The sequence below is a fragment of the Megalopta genalis genome, chromosome 3 (genome assembly GCF_051020955.1).
Source record: "Megalopta genalis isolate 19385.01 chromosome 3, iyMegGena1_principal, whole genome shotgun sequence".
In the NCBI taxonomy this organism is placed as follows: Eukaryota; Metazoa; Arthropoda; class Insecta; order Hymenoptera; family Halictidae; genus Megalopta; species Megalopta genalis.
The window spans coordinates 12,417,682-12,439,181 of NC_135015.1; the positions used below are offsets into that span (position 1 = coordinate 12,417,682).

The 21,500-nt window shown below is 38.1% G+C and overlaps 2 protein-coding genes across 2 annotated transcripts in view; one reads left to right on the plus strand and one right to left on the minus strand.

Annotated features, from left to right (window-relative positions):
- Positions 1 to 17,017, plus strand: part of LOC117229471 (uncharacterized) — a 59,278-nt gene extending 42,261 nt beyond the window's left edge. Inside the window, exons 5-9 of the mRNA XM_076520103.1 lie at positions 9,781 to 10,003; positions 11,021 to 11,217; positions 11,571 to 11,788; positions 12,798 to 13,101; positions 13,993 to 17,017. Coding sequence (XP_076376218.1) covers positions 9,781 to 10,003; positions 11,021 to 11,217; positions 11,571 to 11,788; positions 12,798 to 13,101; positions 13,993 to 14,573 — 1,523 coding nt within the window. The 3' untranslated portion in view covers positions 14,574 to 17,017. The remainder of the gene's footprint in view (positions 1 to 9,780; positions 10,004 to 11,020; positions 11,218 to 11,570; positions 11,789 to 12,797; positions 13,102 to 13,992) is intronic.
- Positions 16,976 to 21,378, minus strand: oaf (BRICHOS-like domain-containing protein out at first). The gene is made up of 4 exons (XM_033485959.2): positions 21,093 to 21,378; positions 20,782 to 20,895; positions 20,388 to 20,706; positions 16,976 to 20,261 (listed from the first exon to the last, which is right to left on the minus strand). Exons 1-4 carry the CDS (start codon positions 21,186 to 21,188, stop codon positions 19,951 to 19,953), a joined length of 840 nt encoding a protein of 279 aa, XP_033341850.1. The 5' UTR covers positions 21,189 to 21,378; the 3' UTR covers positions 16,976 to 19,950.
- Positions 21,379 to 21,500: the final 122 nt, after the last annotated feature.

Genomic DNA, 21,500 nt, shown 5'->3' on the forward strand with positions numbered 1-21,500 from the left:
TGATGTTCAAATATTGATAATAGAAAAGCGGAATAGTATTTCTATTTAAAGGAAAATTGCATAACATTTATTTATACTGTTCGAAATCTTATTATAGCTCTAACGTTATCATAGTTCAGTGTAACTTCGTTTATATGAACTAAGTTTTAGCAGTGCCGGGTTAACTGAACTCTATCCCGGACTGAATCCGCTTTATAGGAACGTGAGCGCCTATTAACTGAACAAAAGGTCATAGTCATCGGTGCACTTCTATTATATAAACCACGTGATTATGCGAACCAACTTGTCTCCCAATAAGTTTATATAAACGGAGTTCCACACCGTATTACTTTTGAATGCCTCGTTAACAAAGATTTGGATGCCCAGCAAGTGGTGAGAGTAAGAAAGGCCCAACGGGACTTCTTAAATATTAGTCAGGCTTGATGAGTAACAGATACGAAAGTATGACACCGAGTGGATGAGTAAGAGATACAAGGGTCGTATGCATAATTACGCGCAAGAGATAGGAACGGTTTCGAGGATTTTCAGGATGTGCACAATCAAACTAAACAGTTTCGATTCGAATTCTGGCACCACCATGAAACCGAGACAAACACCAGAATCCAAATCGAACAAAGAGCTCGTATCCCCCGCAGACCGTTACGAGATCCTGATGTCTTTGTTCCGAAACGTAACTGTCAAAGTCGAGAGGTGCACGCGCCGTAGAGAGCGTGTCGCCGTCATCGTCGTCATCGTAGTCATCGCACGCGTCGTGCATGTGCATCGCGACGACGACGACGACGATCCTGTGCGTGTGATCCCTTCTTGCCTGATTCGTATGGGTGTGCCTGCGCAAGAACCCGCACGCAAACACCGATTTCGTGCGCAACCACTTCTGTGCATTGTCTGCTAACGGAGGAAATGCTTGAAATTGTCGAAAAATGGCAGGGAGGGTAAAATTGTACTAACGAAAGCTGCGGTCGAATACGAAGCTAATTGTGATACTGTTGTACAGAATTTTTGCGCAATTTCTATTCGTAAGCAGTTAATAATAATGCTATCATTGGTAGTAGCTTTGATATTGTCTCCGCGGAAATTTTATTTGAGTTGGAACATTATCATTAGACCGCGGATATCGTTTTTAATTCAAAATAAATATATTCAAAATAAAAATTCTTTGCACCCCTACAAGGAGTATAATGGAGTCATTTAGAAATTTCTTTATTAACACTTAACCTACCGAGCACTAAAGGAGACTGATCTGTGTTTTTTTGTATAAGTGACAGAAACGAATTTATTCAAACTTACTGCCATTTCTGTGAAAAGGATATTTATATTAAGGAGTTTATTCAAGTATTTCCTACGAAAGTGTCTTCGTAGAGTTAATGTTTATGAACTTAGTATGTCGAAAGTAATATCCTGATACTCTTCGATCCTTTTAGTCTTTCTTCTGTTTCAAATAGCTGTTTCTCATTTTTGTAATAAATGCATAAAATCCTCAGTCTAATTATCGCGCATATTTTTGTAACATATTATAATTGAAACTAAAAGGAATGTTATACGAAATTCACTTTCCTCTGCATCTAAGAGAAAATAGTACACGCAAACGTAATTCTTCTTTGCCTGAATTTAGACTTTGTCAAATTAAAAGAAACTTTTAGCACATGCATTTAAAATTACTATATCGACGGGTGTAAGGAAACACGCCCCATGTCACAATTTAAAAAAATATAAGTCTGTATATTTACTTCACTGCAGAATATAGAATATATATAAGAAAAAAGAACAAGAAAAAATATTCGACAAGCAAAAACAATTAAAAAAACAAGGAAACACTAATGCGAAGAATCAGTAATCATAAGCGACAGTAGTTTCGAAAGTGAAACCATATAAGCATCGTTCTTCCTTGTAACCACAGATATACTTCACCCTTTGCACCGAATGTCATTAATTTCTTCCAAATCGAAACCAAATTTGTTTCTTCTGTTATCAAAATCGAGGGACGAAGGTAAACGAGGACATACGAGAAACGAAAATGATCTCGTTCCATATTAGTGAAATGATTTAAGACGAAGGAGTGCTAATAAAAAAAAAAAATTAAACACACGTCGCAATCATCACAAATCAAACCCCGTAAATAAGTGCAGTTACTAAATGGAAGCTTCTCATCACGGCGGAATAATTTGTCTTTCGGCACTCCCAGCGTTTTCTGCAAGGATTTTTCAATTATCGGGGCGGTTTTGCGCACGCGCTTCTCGAGTTAGAGGGGAGGGACAAAGAGCGGAACCGAAAGAAAGAAAGAAAGAAAATTGCAAAGGGGCAAGAGAGTGAAACCGAGCGAAGTCGCGCACACGTCGATGCACGAACACGAATATGCTGCGTTCGTCGGTTTTGCTGCGCGCACGTGTTCCGTTTTGGTGTGTGCGCGGGTCTCTGCGTTCCATGCGTGTGACCGCGTGCAACACGCACAACGATGCCTAAACACCGACACGACAGGACATGGGGCACAACACACGACGCCAACGGAGATGAGATACATCACGAGACGGGAGACGTATTATTAATGGTGACAGTGGGCGACCTAGGTTGGGCGGGGTGCACGATGCGGTCCCACCGATCCGTGGGCCCTGCTTTCGACCTCTTCGGCTAAGTCTTATCCGCTCCTCTCTCCGGCCCCTCTTTCGAACCATTGCCTACCTACATTAACTATTACACTGTAAGGACACGCCAGTATTCGGAGCAAATCAACGGATTTTCTGCTTCGCTGTGATTAGACGCGTTTGTCACAAAAGTGGATAAATAAAACTTGGAACAACTAGAAGATTGACCTTTCTGTGGATTACATTATTATACTATAGACTATAGAAGAACATACACTACATGCGAAACATTCCAAAGAAGCTTGTTCTATGGAAGGATATAATAATTAATATGAAAATACAAAATAGAGTAAAAATTTATTAGATGAAAAGAAGCAGTGTCCAATAAATTTGACTGTAATAAGGCGGTAATTTAAAAAGTTACGTAAACCTAGTACATGCTCTAAAAACACTACAGAAGGGTTAAAACTGTATAAAGATGTCGAGTCTTCAGCGTCCATTCAATTTCCTCCCTTAACATCATCAATATTTTCAACACAACCAGGTGTATTTGTACTCTACATTAAGACGATAGTTGTTATCGAGTTTAATTTTATCACAAATTCTATAAAATGTTTATGTTGTTTATGATCAATAAAAGAAATGAGACTTTAGAGTAGGAGAAGTTAGGAGAAGAATGTAATAATAACACAACAAAACTGCTGGTAATTTTGCTATTTTAAGGATGAAAAATTTTTGTGTTCCACCACATTTGTATAAATATATTAAATTCTATTTAACACCTTGCACTACAATGAGCGAGACTTGCAATGAAAATTTCATACATAATCCATTAAATAGGAATTCTATTCGTTTCTTCTAAATCGAAAGAAAATTTAATTCTTCTATTATCAAAATCTACAGATAGCGATAAATGAAGCAAAAATTTTCTTGTTCCATTAGTGAGACGATTAAGGACGAAAAAGTTTTAATGGACGTCCTTACGAAAGAAATCGTAGGGGTCAACCCTTTGCTCTCGAGTGGTGACTCTGAGACAATATTTATTATAGCACGTTTCAAAGTAATTTTGTCATACGAGTCACAAGACTCAATTCCACATGCATAAAACGCACGAAAAGGCATAAAATGGTTTCGAGTACAAAGGATTAAATAGTGTAATTAATTCCAACGTTATACCATTTGATATTTCCTTGAAAGCGTTAGTTTACTACTCCGCGAATAATGATCGTGTAGCTGGTAGACGATCTGCGAAAATCCTCCGAGTGCGAAGGGTTAAATCAGTGTAAGCTGTAAATCGCGTTTAACGAATCGTCGGTAACATTAATTTCCGTGTAAAGAAAGTTAACGAACATGAACAGCTTTGGCCGTGGCAGGCGTTCCGCTATCGCGTGGCGATCGGCATCCGAGGCCTGCGAAAATTATTCCCGAAAACAATGCCCGGTTGATTTGGCGAGAGGGGGTGGCAGCCGCGGAAGGCGAGAATTCGAATACCGCAGAAAAGTTCCCGCGGCTTCTGCACGCCACCGAGAAAACCTCCGCTGAGTAGGGGAATAAGATCGTAGCGCGAGTAGTAACTAATTCCCGATGGTATTCTAAATGCCGAGCGCGAAGTTTCTCGCTCGATTCTGGAAATGTCACGTTCCAGGGACGCTGCATCCGCCAGCGTAACGGAATTCCCGGAGTGCCGGGGTTGCACACGGCTGCGATGCAACGGCGTGCAGTGCCGTGCCGGCGCGGTGCATCGAGAAACGGCGTTTAATCGACGACCAGCCGGTTGAATTAGCCGCGGCGGTCGGCGTGCGTAAATCACGCGCGGAATCGTTAATTAGCTGGCGGAACTTACGAGCTTTCTGGAAAATGTCACCGGCCGGCGCGGCGCGCGGCCGGCCGACCAGCTGACAGATGCAAAAAGACGTTTTGGCACGAACGATTCACGGTGACTGGCCGTCGCCGTCGCACGGTACTCGATTTTTCTAACGTGCGGAACAAAAATCAGCGATGCTTGAAATAATACAATTAAATCTTAATCGCTGTGGATAGATGTGCCTGTGTTGTAAAGTGATAATTTGACATCGTCACAGAACGTAATGGCTTTTTCGGAGAAAACCCACGAGGGTGATTACAGAATGCGATGTAATGCAACGCGTATGATATAAGTCTTATATGTTTGCACGTCTTTGAGTGTCTTTTCGTGTTACTCGTGTTTTTAAGACATTTATTTCACTTGAGATATTAAAATAGGACATCATTGTGCTTATTTATGACTTTGTGCTCTAAAAACCGCAGCTTCTTTCGGATCCTTCAACCGGAGTAAGGAATACCGAATCGTATGCATCAAGGAACAACTTATTCCAACGCATTCTAGAGAAGTAATTCATTGCGTATTGTTACACGTAAAAGTTACATTTTCAGTTTCCCAAGTAATTCTGAACTTGATCATTCTGTTGAAGAGAAAAATTATTTTTTGATAATTTAAATTATTTCTAGTATTCGACGATATTAAACAAAATATAATACAGTATTAGACAGTAATAAATCAAATTGCACAATTTTTCGAATTTACACGGTCATTTCATTTTTGAATTCTGTCTCATCGTTAACTCCTTGCACTATTACGTGTCTAACTCGTGATGAAGATTTCATTACATAATCTACTAAAAATTAACGTTATTCATTTTTTCTAAATCGAGAATTCCAGTTCTCTGTTACCAAAGTTCAGGATTGAAACTAGATAAACATATGCAAGAAACAATAATTATCTGACATAATCAGGGAAATTATTAAAGACGAAGAAGTGTTAATGATAGAAATTGCTTCTAAAAAAAAGTCGATCACTGTACGTCACATCGCGTTCCGTCGTTTACCAATATCGAATCGCTGAACGTAATTTATGGAGACTTTTTCTTCGCAGAATTTCACATGTCGCCTCCGACCAACGCGGTGGCAGATTTATCTGCGCGCGGATAGCCACGTGCGACCTATTAGCATCGACTCGAATCAAATTTCCTCGTACGCACAGGTTTGCTCGATCGACTTATTGCGCGCGACGCATGCATGTTCGCCCGACAAGAGAGATTCGACTCGTTTTTGTTTTACTCGCGAAATCGTGCCAACGAACACACCTCGCGATGCAAACGTGGATTCGGTATTTGCTCGGTGGGCTGCAGCGAGTAGACAAATTCAGCCTCAATGACGGTGCAAATAAGTTGATTTTTGTCGAGTGATTGCTAAAATTGCACACGCAACTTCTCTCCGCCATTTCCGCGTCTTATTTGTTCCTCATCTTTCAAGGGAACCTAAGTGACTGGCACATGCCAATTTTGACAAAACCTTGCGCAAGTGTTGAATAGACCTACTGAAAAAAGCCGTATAACTTTTTTTCCGAACTGGCTCTTCTACGCAAGGATTTCTAAATCACAAACGACGAAAGCTATCAAAAAGTAGTTCAAATAAAAGTTACATCGCATTTTTAGGCTCATGTGCGAATTCAAAATTGAAATAATTAACATGTATGATCACTGCGAAATTTTGTTGAAAAATGTTTTCTTTGCTTTCGTAACGCAATGTTTTTCTTTTCAACAAAATTAATTAATGAGCTAAAAAATACTGTATAAATTTTATTTGTACTTTTCGATATCATTTGTCGTGTGCGATTTATACGTAAAACACCATTTTTATTTCAAAAGCGACGATCATAGGATAAGAATTGGGATATTGATAGACTGTGAATTTTATGCATTCGTGCAAAATGCAATTTTCTATTCGATACTCGTCTCTTCTTCGATCCTTTACGCAAAGATCAGCAATCCAACTATTATGTTACCAAGTAACGTTTGCTAAATGAAGGCTGAAGCATTGAAACAATGAAAGTTCTGGCTCGAATGCGACCTAAACGTGTTGCATGTAATTAAATGAAGCCTAATAATCGATGTAGTCAGACGTCGCACGGGATCGTCGCGCGACGCTAATTGCAAGATGGATTACGATTGAAACGGTCCAAAACAATGACTCGATAGTTAATCCAGCAGGGACAGGCATATTCTCGATTCATCCAGTGGTGCCGTTTTCAGCCGAAACATTGAAATTAATGAAGTCGTCTGACCAGGGTTGCGAGCAGGGTAAATTAGAGATACATGGCAACCATTAGAATACATAACGAGGACGTCATGGTGGGAAGCAGTGCGCGGGTGTGATGATGAATCACTGCCAGCTAGATCACCGTGAAGCACGCCCAAGAATATTATATTCAGTTTACTTATTGTTGGCCAAAATGTTTCGGGTGCCGTTTCTCTTCCCTTCTTCTTTCGTCGTTTCAACGTCACCCCTCGGAATGACTTAAGTTTTTCTACGAAACGCGTTGAAGCGAATGGAAATGAGGGTGAAAGGTGTTGAAGGTGAATCGAGTTTCCTTTCATTCGTCATCGTACCTCGTTATTTCGCTCTGTTCTGTACCGAAGCAATCGATCTGACAAATTTTAACTGCATAAAACTGAACGGTTAATTATAAATCCTGTCCAAGAGAGAGAGAGAGAGAGAGAGAGAGAGAGAGAGAGAGAGAGAGAGAGAGAGAGAGAGTATTCATCTTTTACTATCTGTTAGATTTTTGTCATAAACCACTGCTGGTCGTTGGAGTTATAGCCGAAAGAACCAAGATCATCAGTTCCTTGATAGTATTATTATTTCCCTGGTTTTTCCTTGATTGATACATTAAATTTTTACTAGCGAGACGAAACGCTTGTACTAAAATCGAATGTCATTATTAAGATGCGGATCTTTGTGCATTTATGGTACCAGTAAGCCTTTGAAATACAAGAAAATTAATAATAACGGTCCATCTCTTTCTTACTGAAATTCCAACAAGCGATACTGCTTATTATGATAATAATATGTTAGGTTCCTGCATAAATTCCATCCGCCACTTCGTTCGCATAAACAGCTTGCCGATGAGCCGCGCATGTATTATACATTAATCCAAATGCAACTATTAATACTGATTGATCTTGTTGCGGACATCTTCAAAGAGTGCAGCAGAAACTGTAAGCTGTAATTATAACATAATTTCGCGATACGAGAAGACTATCGTAAATAACTATGAATAGCGTACCGATCAAAGTAAACGATTACCAAAAAAAGTTTCGAATTCTTAGAGAGTCCACTCTAATGAACAGAAGTCGCGAAACTGGTTAGTGCTTACACTGATATATAGTTCTTCAAGTAAAATATTCATCGACCAATCGATACAGACGTTTCGAAGACGAACACAATGGACACTTTGCATCGATCTTTATTCAATCTATAGAACAATGTATAATGTATAGAAAATTGACAGTCGCGATTATATTCTGACATTTCAGAAAATAAGGAAAAAGAACTTATACCAGGCGCGTGCTGAAGGTAGCAACATCGGACGATAAAAATGAACTTTCGTGGAAGATAGAGGACCGAGGATCTTTTTTTCCTTCTGTTTTCTCGACGCGTTTCGTTTTCTCTTATTTCTTTCCTCCCCTTCCGGCGGAGTCCTTCGGGTTAGCGTCTCCTCCAGAGTTGAAATATACAAAATGAAATATGAAATAATGGTTCGTGCCTTGTGGCTGGCTAAAGGCACGGGCGCACCCATATCTACGCCCCCATGCGCCTATGTACCTATACGGGACCCTGTGTATGTACGCCGATCCCGTGTAGATATGTACGGCACACCATATACATCCGCCTCGCTCAAGTTTTTCGTTCTTGTCGTGAACAGCTTACGTTCGTATTAACCCTTATCCTTGCTTAATGATATTCTGGCCTACCATACTGGCATATTGAACGCAACTAAGGCAGATTCCATCGTCGTCTCCGGCCGGAGAGTCGGCCAAGCCCTCCTCTAATTCGTATCTACTACGCTCCCCCGACCATTTTTACGCATCTTATCCGTGCACCGAGGGGCAATTAGAGGCCGGTCGCATAAGACGAATTAACGATACACCCCTGGCTAAAATGTGTTCGATCGGGCAACAGCCCGTCGTTACACTCTTCAACGAATCATAACTTTCCTTTCGCGTCTCGATAACCTGCAGGCGATACACCTTCGTCGCTCCCAACTTTTTAACCACAAGAATTTTTCTCGCTATAACCGTAAAAGCGGCACGAATGATTCTTACGTAGAACGATTCCGTAGACTTTCCCGAACGCAACGGTATATTTTTTTGTAACGCAGTAGAACCTCGATTATCGAAACTAAAGCATAACACAGCTGTTCAGATAATCGAATAACTCCGTTTTTCTATTGCAGAGCGTTGAAAAAGAAGCATCAAATGCTTTATTATGACCATAATCACCTTCCGGAATCTGCTCACATGAATATTCAGTTTCTTGAATGTCACTGCATTATTTATGATTTGCGTTTTGTTCATAAATTTTTAAAGGAGTATATTTCTTTCTCTGATTTATTATCTAAGTTTTGTTTAAATATGTCCTCTATCTATCTTTAAGAAGTCAGAACTCTTTTGCAAGTGGAACAGAATCGGACCGAATTTTATTCGGTATAGAATAGAATTTTCATAAATCTAAAGAAATATTATAATTATATAATATATTTATAAAGTCGATTTCTTTAGTTCTAAACATAAGCTTGAGCTTGATCTTAAACATTGTATCACCTATGATGTGCCAAAGGGTCTATATCCGTTAATAAATAAATAAATTTAAATACGAATTTTAGATTCGTGGTTAATGCATTGAAGTCTATTAGGAATCGTAAAATTGTTATTGAGCTGTGCAATTATACATGTTTCGCAAAATTTATATGAAATGGTGAAAACTTGCGTTAACTTCGAGTAACACTCCAGTTGCACAGTTTCTAAAGTTCCCTTTTTAACGATCCCAAGAAGAGCTATTTTCCATATTTATGTCAAGGATACAAAAGCTTCAGACAGTACTTCATTGAAATTACCTGAAACAAGAACTGCTCTAAAAACATAGACAGGTTAACAGAACAAACGTGCTGCAAAGCTTTCGTATCTGTTGCACTAAGAAGCTGCGACATTCTCTCGTTACTCACGAAACTTTTCTTGTCTTTCACGCTACCCCATCGATTCGGGAACACCGGTAAGCATAACGACACCGTAGATGTACCACTATCTCTCGGATGTTGATGTCGCGCCGTTGCAAAAACCCGTGGAACGCTCGGTCGCTAACGGACAGGCCGCGTATATTTCAGGAAAGAAATGGCGAGGGTTGACCCCACAGGACAGAAGGCCGTATGTCGAGGAAGCTGAGAGGTTGAGGGTCATACACATGCAGGAACATCCGAACTACAAGTACAGGCCACGACGTAGGAAACACGCGAAACGGACCCCAGGGGCGCCGTCTTCTCCTCCGTCCGCAACCAACACCGCGGGCAATAGGTCCAACCCTGCCGGTACCACGATTCATCATTCCATGTAAGTCGATATCTTCTCTCTAACTTCGTATCGATTTTTCAAGATCAGCCGGCCACGACCGGCGAATTAATCGCGGGGCGCAAAGTGTACTCCTGGGCCCGGCCAGATGAATATCCAGATTAATTTTATGCGATGCAGATTTTGCAGGAGGGATGCTGTTCCGGGGGTACGTTGTAAATGCGATGATGGTGCCGCTTAATTTGTTGCCGGCGTGAAAGAAACAGTACCAGTTAATACACTGCTCGCGGGTTACCGTCTTGGGGGTCTCTAACAGGGGAGGGCAAGTCCTTGGGGTCATCGATTTTGGCGAAACTTTATACACTCGTAGATCTCGTTCTCCTGTTTACGCTCGATAGTTTTTTTAGATAACTGTGACTTAAGTTTCATTATTGCTGTGACATTCTGGGCAACTATCAACTGTTGCACAGTGATACCTTTTCCCACAAAAAGCTGGTCACAATTCATAACTTCATAACCGAATTTCAACATGTTATCAAAAATGTACAATTCAAAATGGAAAATCGGTCAATGACATAAGCATCGTTTGTAACTTACTTTCTGGCTATAATTAGAATATAAAATTTAATATGACGATCTTAATTCCAACATCTTCAACATTGTTCATGGAGAGCGTTGATGGGCTACTTGACACTTTATTGCTATAAGTTGCATATCTCAAGAATGGACAAGAAAAGGGCGGAATTTCTCGATTGGACATCATAGTTGACATGTTACTTTCAGTCGTGAATCTTATTGGAGCAGGTCTGTCGATGACTGTCACAATTTTGTCTGTACCGTTACATCGAGGAGGGAAGCCCAATATTTAATTCAAAAATATGTTGCGTCGCTTTCGTGCAAAGTTTATCCGTATAACATATATGTTATACGAATGGTTATTATATAAGTATGTTATTTCGTTAGAAGAAATCGCTGCTTGTTCTCATTGTCTCGCGGCGATCATTTGAAGTAAACGTGTATTAGAATGATTTTATCGAATATGTTCAATGTTTGTTGAAGGTCCAAAATGGACAATTACCAAGGCATTCCTCAAATCCCATGGGGTGGCCATTCCCCGATCTCATCCCTGTATCACCAACAGCAGCAACAAGGTATTCAGGAGTACAAATCGGAGAACAATTCCTTGTACGGAAGCCCTTACACGCCTATCATTCACACACCTGACATATCACCGGTTGCCAGTCCCGAACCCGACGGTAAGATTTTCAGCTAACGTTGACTAGCATTCGATCATTAATTACGCTAACTACTGTAGAATCGTGAACATATAGACAGCTTTTGCACAAAATCCAAAGAGTAAGAGATATCTTCACGGAAACTAAATCGAAACAGGCTAACGAAAAACAACTTGCGCCATTAATGGCTGATCTTTATGCAAAAGAAGAGTTTCCTGTATAAATTTCGAAAGCCCAAATAATCGTAATAAGTTTAATGAGTTGAAAATAATAGGAGTTCTCTAACGTACAATATTTGGTCTGCCAATTTTTGTTGCGAATGCATAAATAGTCGAACCACCGCAATTACCGTGCCCTTCTCTAATCTTAATCAGGCGACGGAACACATCTGCCATCTAACCAGAACCCGGATCCCGAACGAGATCTAATGGAGGGTACGTCGAAACAGCACGGTGAAATGGCCGAGCAAACGAAACGGTATACTTTTATGAACACCGACAATCAACTGCACACAGGTCATGCTGGTGGTACTAGCATATCGTCGTGTCAGAACTCTGGTGCTTACACGGATACCTTAACTTATAAGAAATCGGTAAGTAACATTTCGATCTAAGGTTTCCGGCTGACAAGGCTTGGATTTACGGGTTTCTATAAAGTAATAGATCCGATCAGGAACAGAGAATTGTTTGTATCTGCTTCGCTAATTGCGGATCAGAAGTACGGTTCATTCGCGTGTTCCACGGCTAGCGTTCTGACTAATAAGAGTCGCATTCCTTCGAAGTCTGTGATACCGCGAGTATCCTACTCCATTGTCATTCTACGTAAGTTCAGCTCCTACTTAATCTTGCGTGCACAGGAGCAGATCAGTTAATTGCCTGCCATTGTATTTTATTATTGCAAAATTTGTTAGCGATTGCTGGATCCGCGGATTAATTTGTACAACTAATAGATCCGATGCAGCAGAATCTCGATTGTCCTCTAATATCAGAGTTATCAATTATACAAATATTTCTCGCATGTAATCAACTGAAATTAACCCCTTGCCGTACCATTTTCTTTCCAATTATGATGACCAGAGGTTTTTCAATTATAATAATTTTTTAGAAGAAAAAAATGTGTAAAAAAAATATTGTGGAGAAAAGAACAGAATTTTATTGCAATTTGAAAGAACAAAATAACAGGTTCTTACTAGAAGTTACGAGTTAGACTCGTTAAAGTACAACAAAGATCTATCCTTATTTTCACTATTGCTATTATTTCTGTCTTATATTTTATTTTATTGAATTTATATTTATGTCTTTCTCACTCACCTATTATTATTATTATTCTTGTTCGTTCTGTATTGTTCTAACTCTTTTATAATTATATTCGTGCGATTTGCTTTTATGTCGTCAGTGTTATAATGGGTCATCTCGTATATGTGCACATAAATAAATAATAATTATTATTAAATTAAATTAATAAAGATGAAATCTGTCACTGTAATTAGGTAACTGTTCCATTATCCGAACATTCGTGTCACTTTGCTGAGCTCGGGTAATCGAGATTCTACTGTAACTGTGTACACCATAAATTGAGTTGAAATTTTTAATATGTTACAGGTGAGTTACTTAAATTTCGAGAGACAACCGTCGAGCATAGCCGCAGTTGGCATTGCGAATGGAATGATGGTATCGTGTAATAAACTGCGCTCCGGATTCGAAAACGTTGGCTCTGTGACGGGCACTTTTTATCCGCCGGTCGCATCCCCGCACGATCAGTCGTTGCAACACTACACCAGCACACAATCCTCGAAAACTGCCAACTATTCCATGCAGTCTAGCGTCGAGAGCAACTATAATCCCGTCCAGTGTGCCAATCGGCAACAATCGATGGGACTTCGCGGTGCTGCCGAAGGCTGTTCCGGTAATACTTTATGAATTTTTCCTCAAATATAGATTACCGCGTTTGGTCGGTTGCCAGTCATCAAGGACATGCGAATTACTTCTTATTCCTTCGTTTCTATCTCGCCATGGTTTCCTTTGAAAATATTTTTGGCTAGCAATCGAACGTGTAACCGGAACGTAGTTCCGAAGTTACAGCATCTTTTTCTTTTATTAACATTCAATGTTGTTTCGACAAGCAAATTATATTGCATTTGCTGGTTATTAGATACTTTACAGCCTTTGGTATAGTTTTCTTGTCATTTTAAACTCGGTAAGATCTCCACTCCTCGTGATGAAAATTTAATTCTACATACAAGACATAATTTGATCGTCTCGTTTTATTATTGAGAGAAATTATTCAGGACAAAGAAGCGCTAATCAGTGTAACTGTGAACGAAATCGTAGTACAAGGAGTTTGAGCTAATTGGAACTGACTTCTTGTTACATCAAATAAGAGATCACTTATTACTGCTAAGTGAAGCTACTTTCTACTGAAAACTTTGTAACACAAGTCTAACTTAACGAGATTCCCTCGCCGCTGTTATTTGGACAAAATCACACTAATCCTCTACAGCTCAATAGAAGTTTGAAGTAACATACAGACTTATCATGTTTTTTGGCAACAACATGGCAAAAGTATTTTGTCCTGATACTTCTTCTTAATCAAGGTGGTTGTGCACCGCAATTTTCAACTTTCACTTCACACATCAGACTGGATTCAATTTATTTTTAAATTATGAATTCATGATTAATTTACGTCTCGGAATCGATGTTTGCTGCTTTCGAATTACATCAATTTTGTATACCCATATAACAAATTCGTATCACAGAGGACTAATAACGATTCGCTCCGATGTCGTTCTCATTCCAGGTGTGACCCACCGGTATCAAATGAGCCACCACCAAGACTACCAATCAGAGACTGGTAACCCAGGCCAACAGCATTCGATCCTGGGACACATGGACCCTGGGATGTCCGCGGACGACGAGCAACAGCAGACGCTTCAGCTCGAAAAGTATTTCAAATATTCGCAGCCGACCAGCGTGGCTCACAGCAGCTTGTCATCGCAGAATTTGCTCGACAGCAATCACAATTACGCCAGCGATCTGCGCTATTACGCGCCGCAGCAATCCCAGATGGACATGTCGAACTCTCAATGCATCGTCGACGATCAAAACAAAGATACTCGGTGTTCGAACGTGGGCATCGGCCACACGATGGAGCAGTACCATCAGAGTATGGACGTGGCAAAGTATTCTGAACATCCGTCGCAGCAGCAACAGCAACAGCAACAGCAGCAGCAACAACAACAGCAACAACAACAACAGCAGCAGCAGCAGCAGCAACAGCAACAACAACAGCAACCTCAGAGCATGGAGCACGTGCCGAAGGCGGACGACGATTTCAGTGTAATACTTGCCGACGTGCGCAAGACATGTTACAGTAGCTAGTGTTCTCCTAGACATTTTGTTTCTATGGGCGACTTATCTTATGGCTGTAGCACCAAGAACCGTAGGTATACACATAACATTTACAAGGAATCCGGTGCTTATACACATCTTTGTACTACGTACCATCTTCCGGTGCTGATATCGTTATAACATGTTAATGGTAGTCATTTATACTCGACGGAGGAGCTAGTGTGAGGTACCAAAGACTCTTTCGAACGGCACTCAAACAGTCGACGATCTTTCCTTGAAAAGTGATTTTCTCATATTCCGGACATTTTATTGTAATTTTTACAGATCAATGCATTTCTTTTGTTAAAAAGGAAAGAGCACCTTGTTTTAGATCGTGACCTGAATTACTGACGAAACTTCCGAAAACTTGGAAGCACTTTCTCCTATTCGGCATATTTTTTTTTTTCAAATATTGACAACAGACTTTGTTATATATAAGTATACAATTGTCGAAATGACCACGCCCTTTATAAATTATGAATCTGTGAAGAAAATAAGCCCGTTTTCGTTGCTCATCTTACTGCTTCTTCCGTCGAATATAATTTAAATAACACTGAAACTGTCGTGAAGCGAAACTTTAACTCTGAAACAGTTTTTGGACGCGTTCGACGGCAGTGTTTCGTGTTAAAAACCGTAGAAAATCATATCCATATCTCGTAGCTATCATCGGCATTATATATATATCATCAGCAACGGATTGTTGAAACTAGCGGCGTAATCGTTGAGCTACTTTTTGTCTACCAACGCACTTATGGTACACCGCATGGCACTGTATATTTACAACATATCACTATATTTCTCAACGAAAAATACATCGTTAAAAGAATTTCCGTAGTGAACTCCGGTGTACGAATTTTTCTTGCGTGTAAACGTATTACATGCTGGTTCTACGGCAGGCTACTTAAAACATGCTAATTTATATATTCATTAAGATTACAACAAAAAAAAGGAAACCACGTTTAGCCCTTAAATCGTGACATTTAGTCATTTTATTTATAATATTCATGGAAAATATACGTAAGAAATAAAAGATGGAACTGTATATTTTTGTAATATATTAATGTTTAACTGACGGGCGTTATAATTTTCATTTTTATACATACCATTGCAATGTTTACAACACCAATCGCAAATGCAATTCATACTTCGAACAAAGAAGAAATGTAATAAGTGGTATTTTCTCAAGACACTTCTCACTGGAGTTTAGTCGAAGATCTGTTTCTCTTTTAAATGAAATGCGAAGCATCGTAATTTTGATACATGCAAAATTGTCTGTGCACAGCAAAGTAATCGAACCAACGTCACTCAGTCGTGTCATTTCAATCGTGTTCCTGTCAGTTAAACATTGCCGCACTCACACGAAAAGAAGTACTTATCGAAAAAAAAATTGTTACTTACAGCAGTGAAGATATTATCGAAGTACCTTGTTCTTAGTAGACGTACATTAATTAAGTTCGAAACAGTGAACGATACTTCACTGTCACATGTGTATAAGCACGATCTCTTACTTTCCTTTTGTTCAGCTGACTGAATTGAAATTCAACGTGAACGTAGCGTAAATAGGAGATAACTTTTTACTCTCGCATAAGCTTCTACTTTTCAGTCTTTTATTCTTTTTATGTAGCGTATGATTATACGTAGCGTGGCAATAAACGACGACACATTTATCGCGCGGCATCCAATCTAAATATTTTATAAGAAAAACGAAATTTAGAGAAACGTTGCGAACGCTGGGAAAGTACTAAATTACTTTTAACTATTGTATCGTACTTAATAGAGACAATTAGCAACTCATATAGTCCCATGCATTCCTCGACCAGTCTGATTGAATCTCGATTTAGCTTTGTTACGCAGTAACGCTTTCAAAGATTCTCTTCGTTGACTAGTTTTTCCCGTAATTTTCATCCGTATTCATTCAGCGAGCTTTTATTACAGAGGACATTTGATCTCATTTCCACCGAGTTCGTATATCAAAGCTTCACGAACATAAAGTAATAAAGGAATACAAGGAAAGATTGTATTATATAGTAAAAAGACACTCTCGAAGCATTCCCATATTCGTTCTAATTCTTTGAAGCGTTACTGCATGTATACAGCGGTGACCGGTTAAGTGTCGCAAGCCCAGGGTATTATCACAGTAATCGAAGTAAAATTTTCGAATTCATTTGCTACAGATGCGAGGTACGCACCCACGGTTCCGCCTGTCCTAAGAAACGATGGCATAGAAAGCGACGCTTACCTGGTCGCCGCCGCTGCGTTTAGGTTCATAAGTTTTAGATACCCGTAGCGAACCGTTTTCGATTGTGTGAGAAACAGTGATTCGTGCTTTAAATTTGTTATTTAAGGGTACGGATGTTTAAGAAGGTGTATGATAAACACGGTTAACGCCCTAATTATTTATTCATTCTTTTTATTAAATATATATATAAAAAATATGTGTATAAATTACAATGTCATGTGTAAAGTTGAAATCATACTCGGTGTGTCATATCGAATTCTTATTCGGTGTGTATCGATAGAAAAACATTCAGATGCTACAACGCACCCCCTTTCTCCCTTATTGTACAATCACATTCGTCACTCGAAAAGAAAATGAAATCCCTTGCAACCAGTTGTAAATTGTTTATCGTGGTAAATCAGTACGTTTGCTTTTCCCTTTCTTTCCTTTAGAAACGATTAACAATGAATGAGTAAGTCCTTCGAACAGGAACAATTGTTTTATAATATTTCTTCCATTTTGGACCATGGTAAAATTAGTAACTATACCCTCATAAATTCGCGTATGTTTTCGCTTATCTTTTAAACATGCATGTTAATAACACATAATTTATCGACGTGCTAACAGTGTCTCAATCTTGCGATTAATCTACAATTTGTTCGCTGGCTATATAACTTATTCGCGTATGTGTATATACATGTACAAACTTACACAAACGTACGTTACTGTTCGCGAACGTAACTCGTACAAATTATTCCATCGAGCAGCCACAATGGCTTCAGATGAAAATACACTGCCTCTTTTTGTCGTGACAAGGTTTTTGTAGATACAGCTTATGTTTGTGCACAAGTATAAACTGCATCTATAATAATCTTTTCGCGTTGTAGCAAAATGCTGCAGTGTGCGTTCACCCCTATTTTCATGCTTGTGTAATAAAGTTCACGATTGAATTGCGAATTCTTATGCAGCACATAGAAATTGAAATTAATATTGTGATACTTAGATTCTAATGTTACTGTTTTAAATTTATATCGTAAATGCATGAAATCCGCAGTCCATTCATGACAAACGATGTGCAACTTTTATTTCTCTAACAGATGCAGCTGCTAGTAAGAACCCGAGTTCTACCACTAACTTTGCAACACCATCGTTTGCATTGAAATGGTACAAATTCTGTAGGTACTCGATCGAAAGAGTAAGTATATGCAACCCTTTCCTTTTACATTAAAAATTTCTTCAGATACAATTTGCGTTTATAAGGAAGCGCGAAGACTGTGTCTTGTCTGAATACATACTCTAAATTTATTGTTAAATTGGACAGATATTGCAGTCTTGTTAATAGCTATTCGCTATCGAATGTGTATTTTTGTTCTTGTCCTTCGAACGTGTGCCAGGCCACGTAAAAAATCCCGCTTAATGGTAGTGCGATTCTCTAAGCGACACCCCAGGGGGAAACCCGATATTGAGCGATCAGGAAATATCGAGGGAAACCTGACTATCTTAAAGAGCATTCAACGATGCCGGAATAGAAAGATTAGCGTCAGCACAATGAGTGCAAACCCCTGCCGTTCTAGCCCCGAAGGACATCAATTTTCCCATAAGGGAATGCACGAGAGGGTTCTGTCACTCGTCGTCTCTTAAACTGATAATATCATTCGCCCGAATGATATTCGAATTCTTATAATACAGACTATACAATTCAATTTTTGGAAGAGACCTAATATACTTATGTACAGACCTAATTTAGGTGTGTGCTTCCTGAATTTAAATATCCAGTCAAGCATGAAAGTATTTGAATAATAACGCTTTTGTTAAATGAGGTATCTGTATTGAATGTAATACTTCAATACATTCCTGAAACTATAATGAGTTAGAATTACATTAGCAAAGCTTGCATAAAATTTCATTATTGAAATAATAGATATAGTAAGTAAACGTTATTATTGAAACAATGCAAAAACAACTAAAAGAAAAATTACAATTAAAAATTTTGCTAACATGATTCTAATATCTTTAATTGCATCTATGTATACCTATAAAAATTCAAATACTTTCGTGTTCAACTATGCATATATTACAATGTGAATCTTGCACCATATACAATTGGAATCTATCTTATACCGATAAATGGCAGCATTACAAATTATGTATAAAATTCTGTACAGACACGCATAATGCATTGTAGCTTCACACATAAATGACTAATTTACAATATCCTGAATGGATTATTTGTAACCCACACTGTTCTCACTGTTAGCCGTCGTTTACAACCAACAGTTGTAAATGTGAAAAAGGGGCAGTCATTCTCAAATTCGTGAATGATTTGAACGACCGCACGTTATCTATAAAAAATCATCTTTGTGACAAAGTACGTGAATACTTAGAATCTGACTAAACAACCATATATGCATACGTGTAAAGTAGCCACATAATAAAATTTATCTCGCTCTATGAACAGCGATCCAGTTTAATTAAAATCATTTGATGCGATGTGCCTTTTTGTTGCTATTCTTATCACACATTGTGCATATAGTGAGCAATCTTAGGAATGTTTATATACCTGATAAGTTTACTAAACGATCAACTTGGGAATGTGTCGAGATGAAAACACGAAGTGAGATACATACTCTAAAATGATTTTTAGATTCTTCAAAATGAAATTATTTTACTTAAATATTTGTTTGCATTTCTTATACCATCTTTCCCTAGAGTGCATTGATTATTATTTTAAAAGATTACGAATATTGCTGTTACAAATGTATCCATTCAGTAAAATCTATAGATGTGAGAGTACGACTACAAATTTAATGAAAACTGCTTTTAAATTTTGTGATATACCATGTTACTTATGTTTAAAAATATTTTGATATATAATTCAAATAACAGTTCTGAGAAATATTGCTGTAATAAATGAATCTTGTGGGTATGAGTTTGTATACGTGAGCATTGCGAAATTCGCATAATTAATCAAATAAATTCTGCATTTGTATCTAACTAACTTAGAAGTTTAAATTTGGTTTTAAAAAGTGGAACAAGAAAATATTTATGAAAACATGTTATATGATAGACTTAAATGAAGCTCTCCATATTTGAAATAATCCTATCATTCTCTGTAAATCGAAACTTACACACCTACAGTGTTCTTATATGTCATTCATCCCATAAACAATTTTGCTTCATTTTAGAATAATATGAGAATATAAAACACTTTTTACAAGTTTTGATGCCACACTTATATGGAGTGGCAGCTTTTTTACCATCACTTTTTCCTTTACAAAATTTCAAACCACATGGGTACCACCCAATGCATAATTCTAATGAACAAGTACAAGGTGCCCAAATATTTGATGTATCTGCACATCTTGTTACAAATAATGGCTTTGAATCATTTGTACCTTGTGGCGTTAAAGAATTTGTGCTAACATTGTACACAGCTGCCATGAGCGGAAGCTCTGATGATCCTAATGGATAAGAGAGAGAGAAATGCTACTTTATTTATAATTAATCCAAAAGTTATAAAAAAATTATCTTCCGATACCAATATTACAATAAAATATATATTATTTGTACTTGTTAAATGTACTTACCAGGTCTCTGAATCCATTGTTTTATATCTTCATTCCTAGTGTAAGCAGATCCTGCTGCTTCTCCACAAAGAGTGGCAATGTGTTTAGAAATATCTTTCGATTCAGATACATCCAAAAATAGGTCCATGGTATAATTCACATGACCTTTATCTTCTTCTGCTATGCGAACAGTTCCAGGATTTTTCTGTCTTAATTTAGACATAGCATCAGACGATATAAAATCCACTTTGAAGAAGTGGTTTACAAAGCATAAAACTTGATATTGATTTTGACCACGTTCCTCTTCACCCAAAACCAAGGCTTTTATAATTTGTACTTCCTGTGGGAAGATTTTAGTGATTAGTATATGATCGGTAGTATACAGCAATGTAACATTTAGTTTTCAGTTAGTTACATTTTTGAAGTCGATAAGCTGTGTTACCAAAGTACCATCCGAGCATTGAAATTCTAATGTGATTACATCTTCTGTTACATTTGATGAAATAGTCTCTAATAGAATATCACCACCCTGTAAAATAAAAATTTGATTGTTATTACAGATTTCTGTTACTCATTTTGTTACAGAGTTCACTGACTTTGAGGTTAAAACAAGTTGTCTTAGCATTGGACTATGTTAATTTAACCTATGTCAAACTTTATAAAACAGACACAATCTTTAATGATCGGGGACATGATTAAAATTAAGAAAAATTAACAAATACGTACCTGATTTTTTACATTTATGAGCAAGTGCGTCGTACAAACACCATACAAATATTGTAATAAGAAGTAAACTGTGAATAATTCGTTGAGTTTTTTCATTGTTGCATACTGTAACTGCGCCTATTGCAGTGATGAATATTGTTGCGATTAACTGTAGAAAATCGACATTGATTTGAAAGATAAATACTTTAAATATAACCTATGCGTAAGAATCTCCTACTTGCTCCTACTACACCATACATTTCATCACGGTCACAGAACATACATACATATACATATGCAGTATACATAAGTACATATTTCTGTACATACATTACTTGTGCTATGAAACCACAGAGTGTAAACTACCAAGAGTAGTATACAAATGATTTAAAAGTTGCGCATAGTCTTTTATTAGTAATTATTTCAATA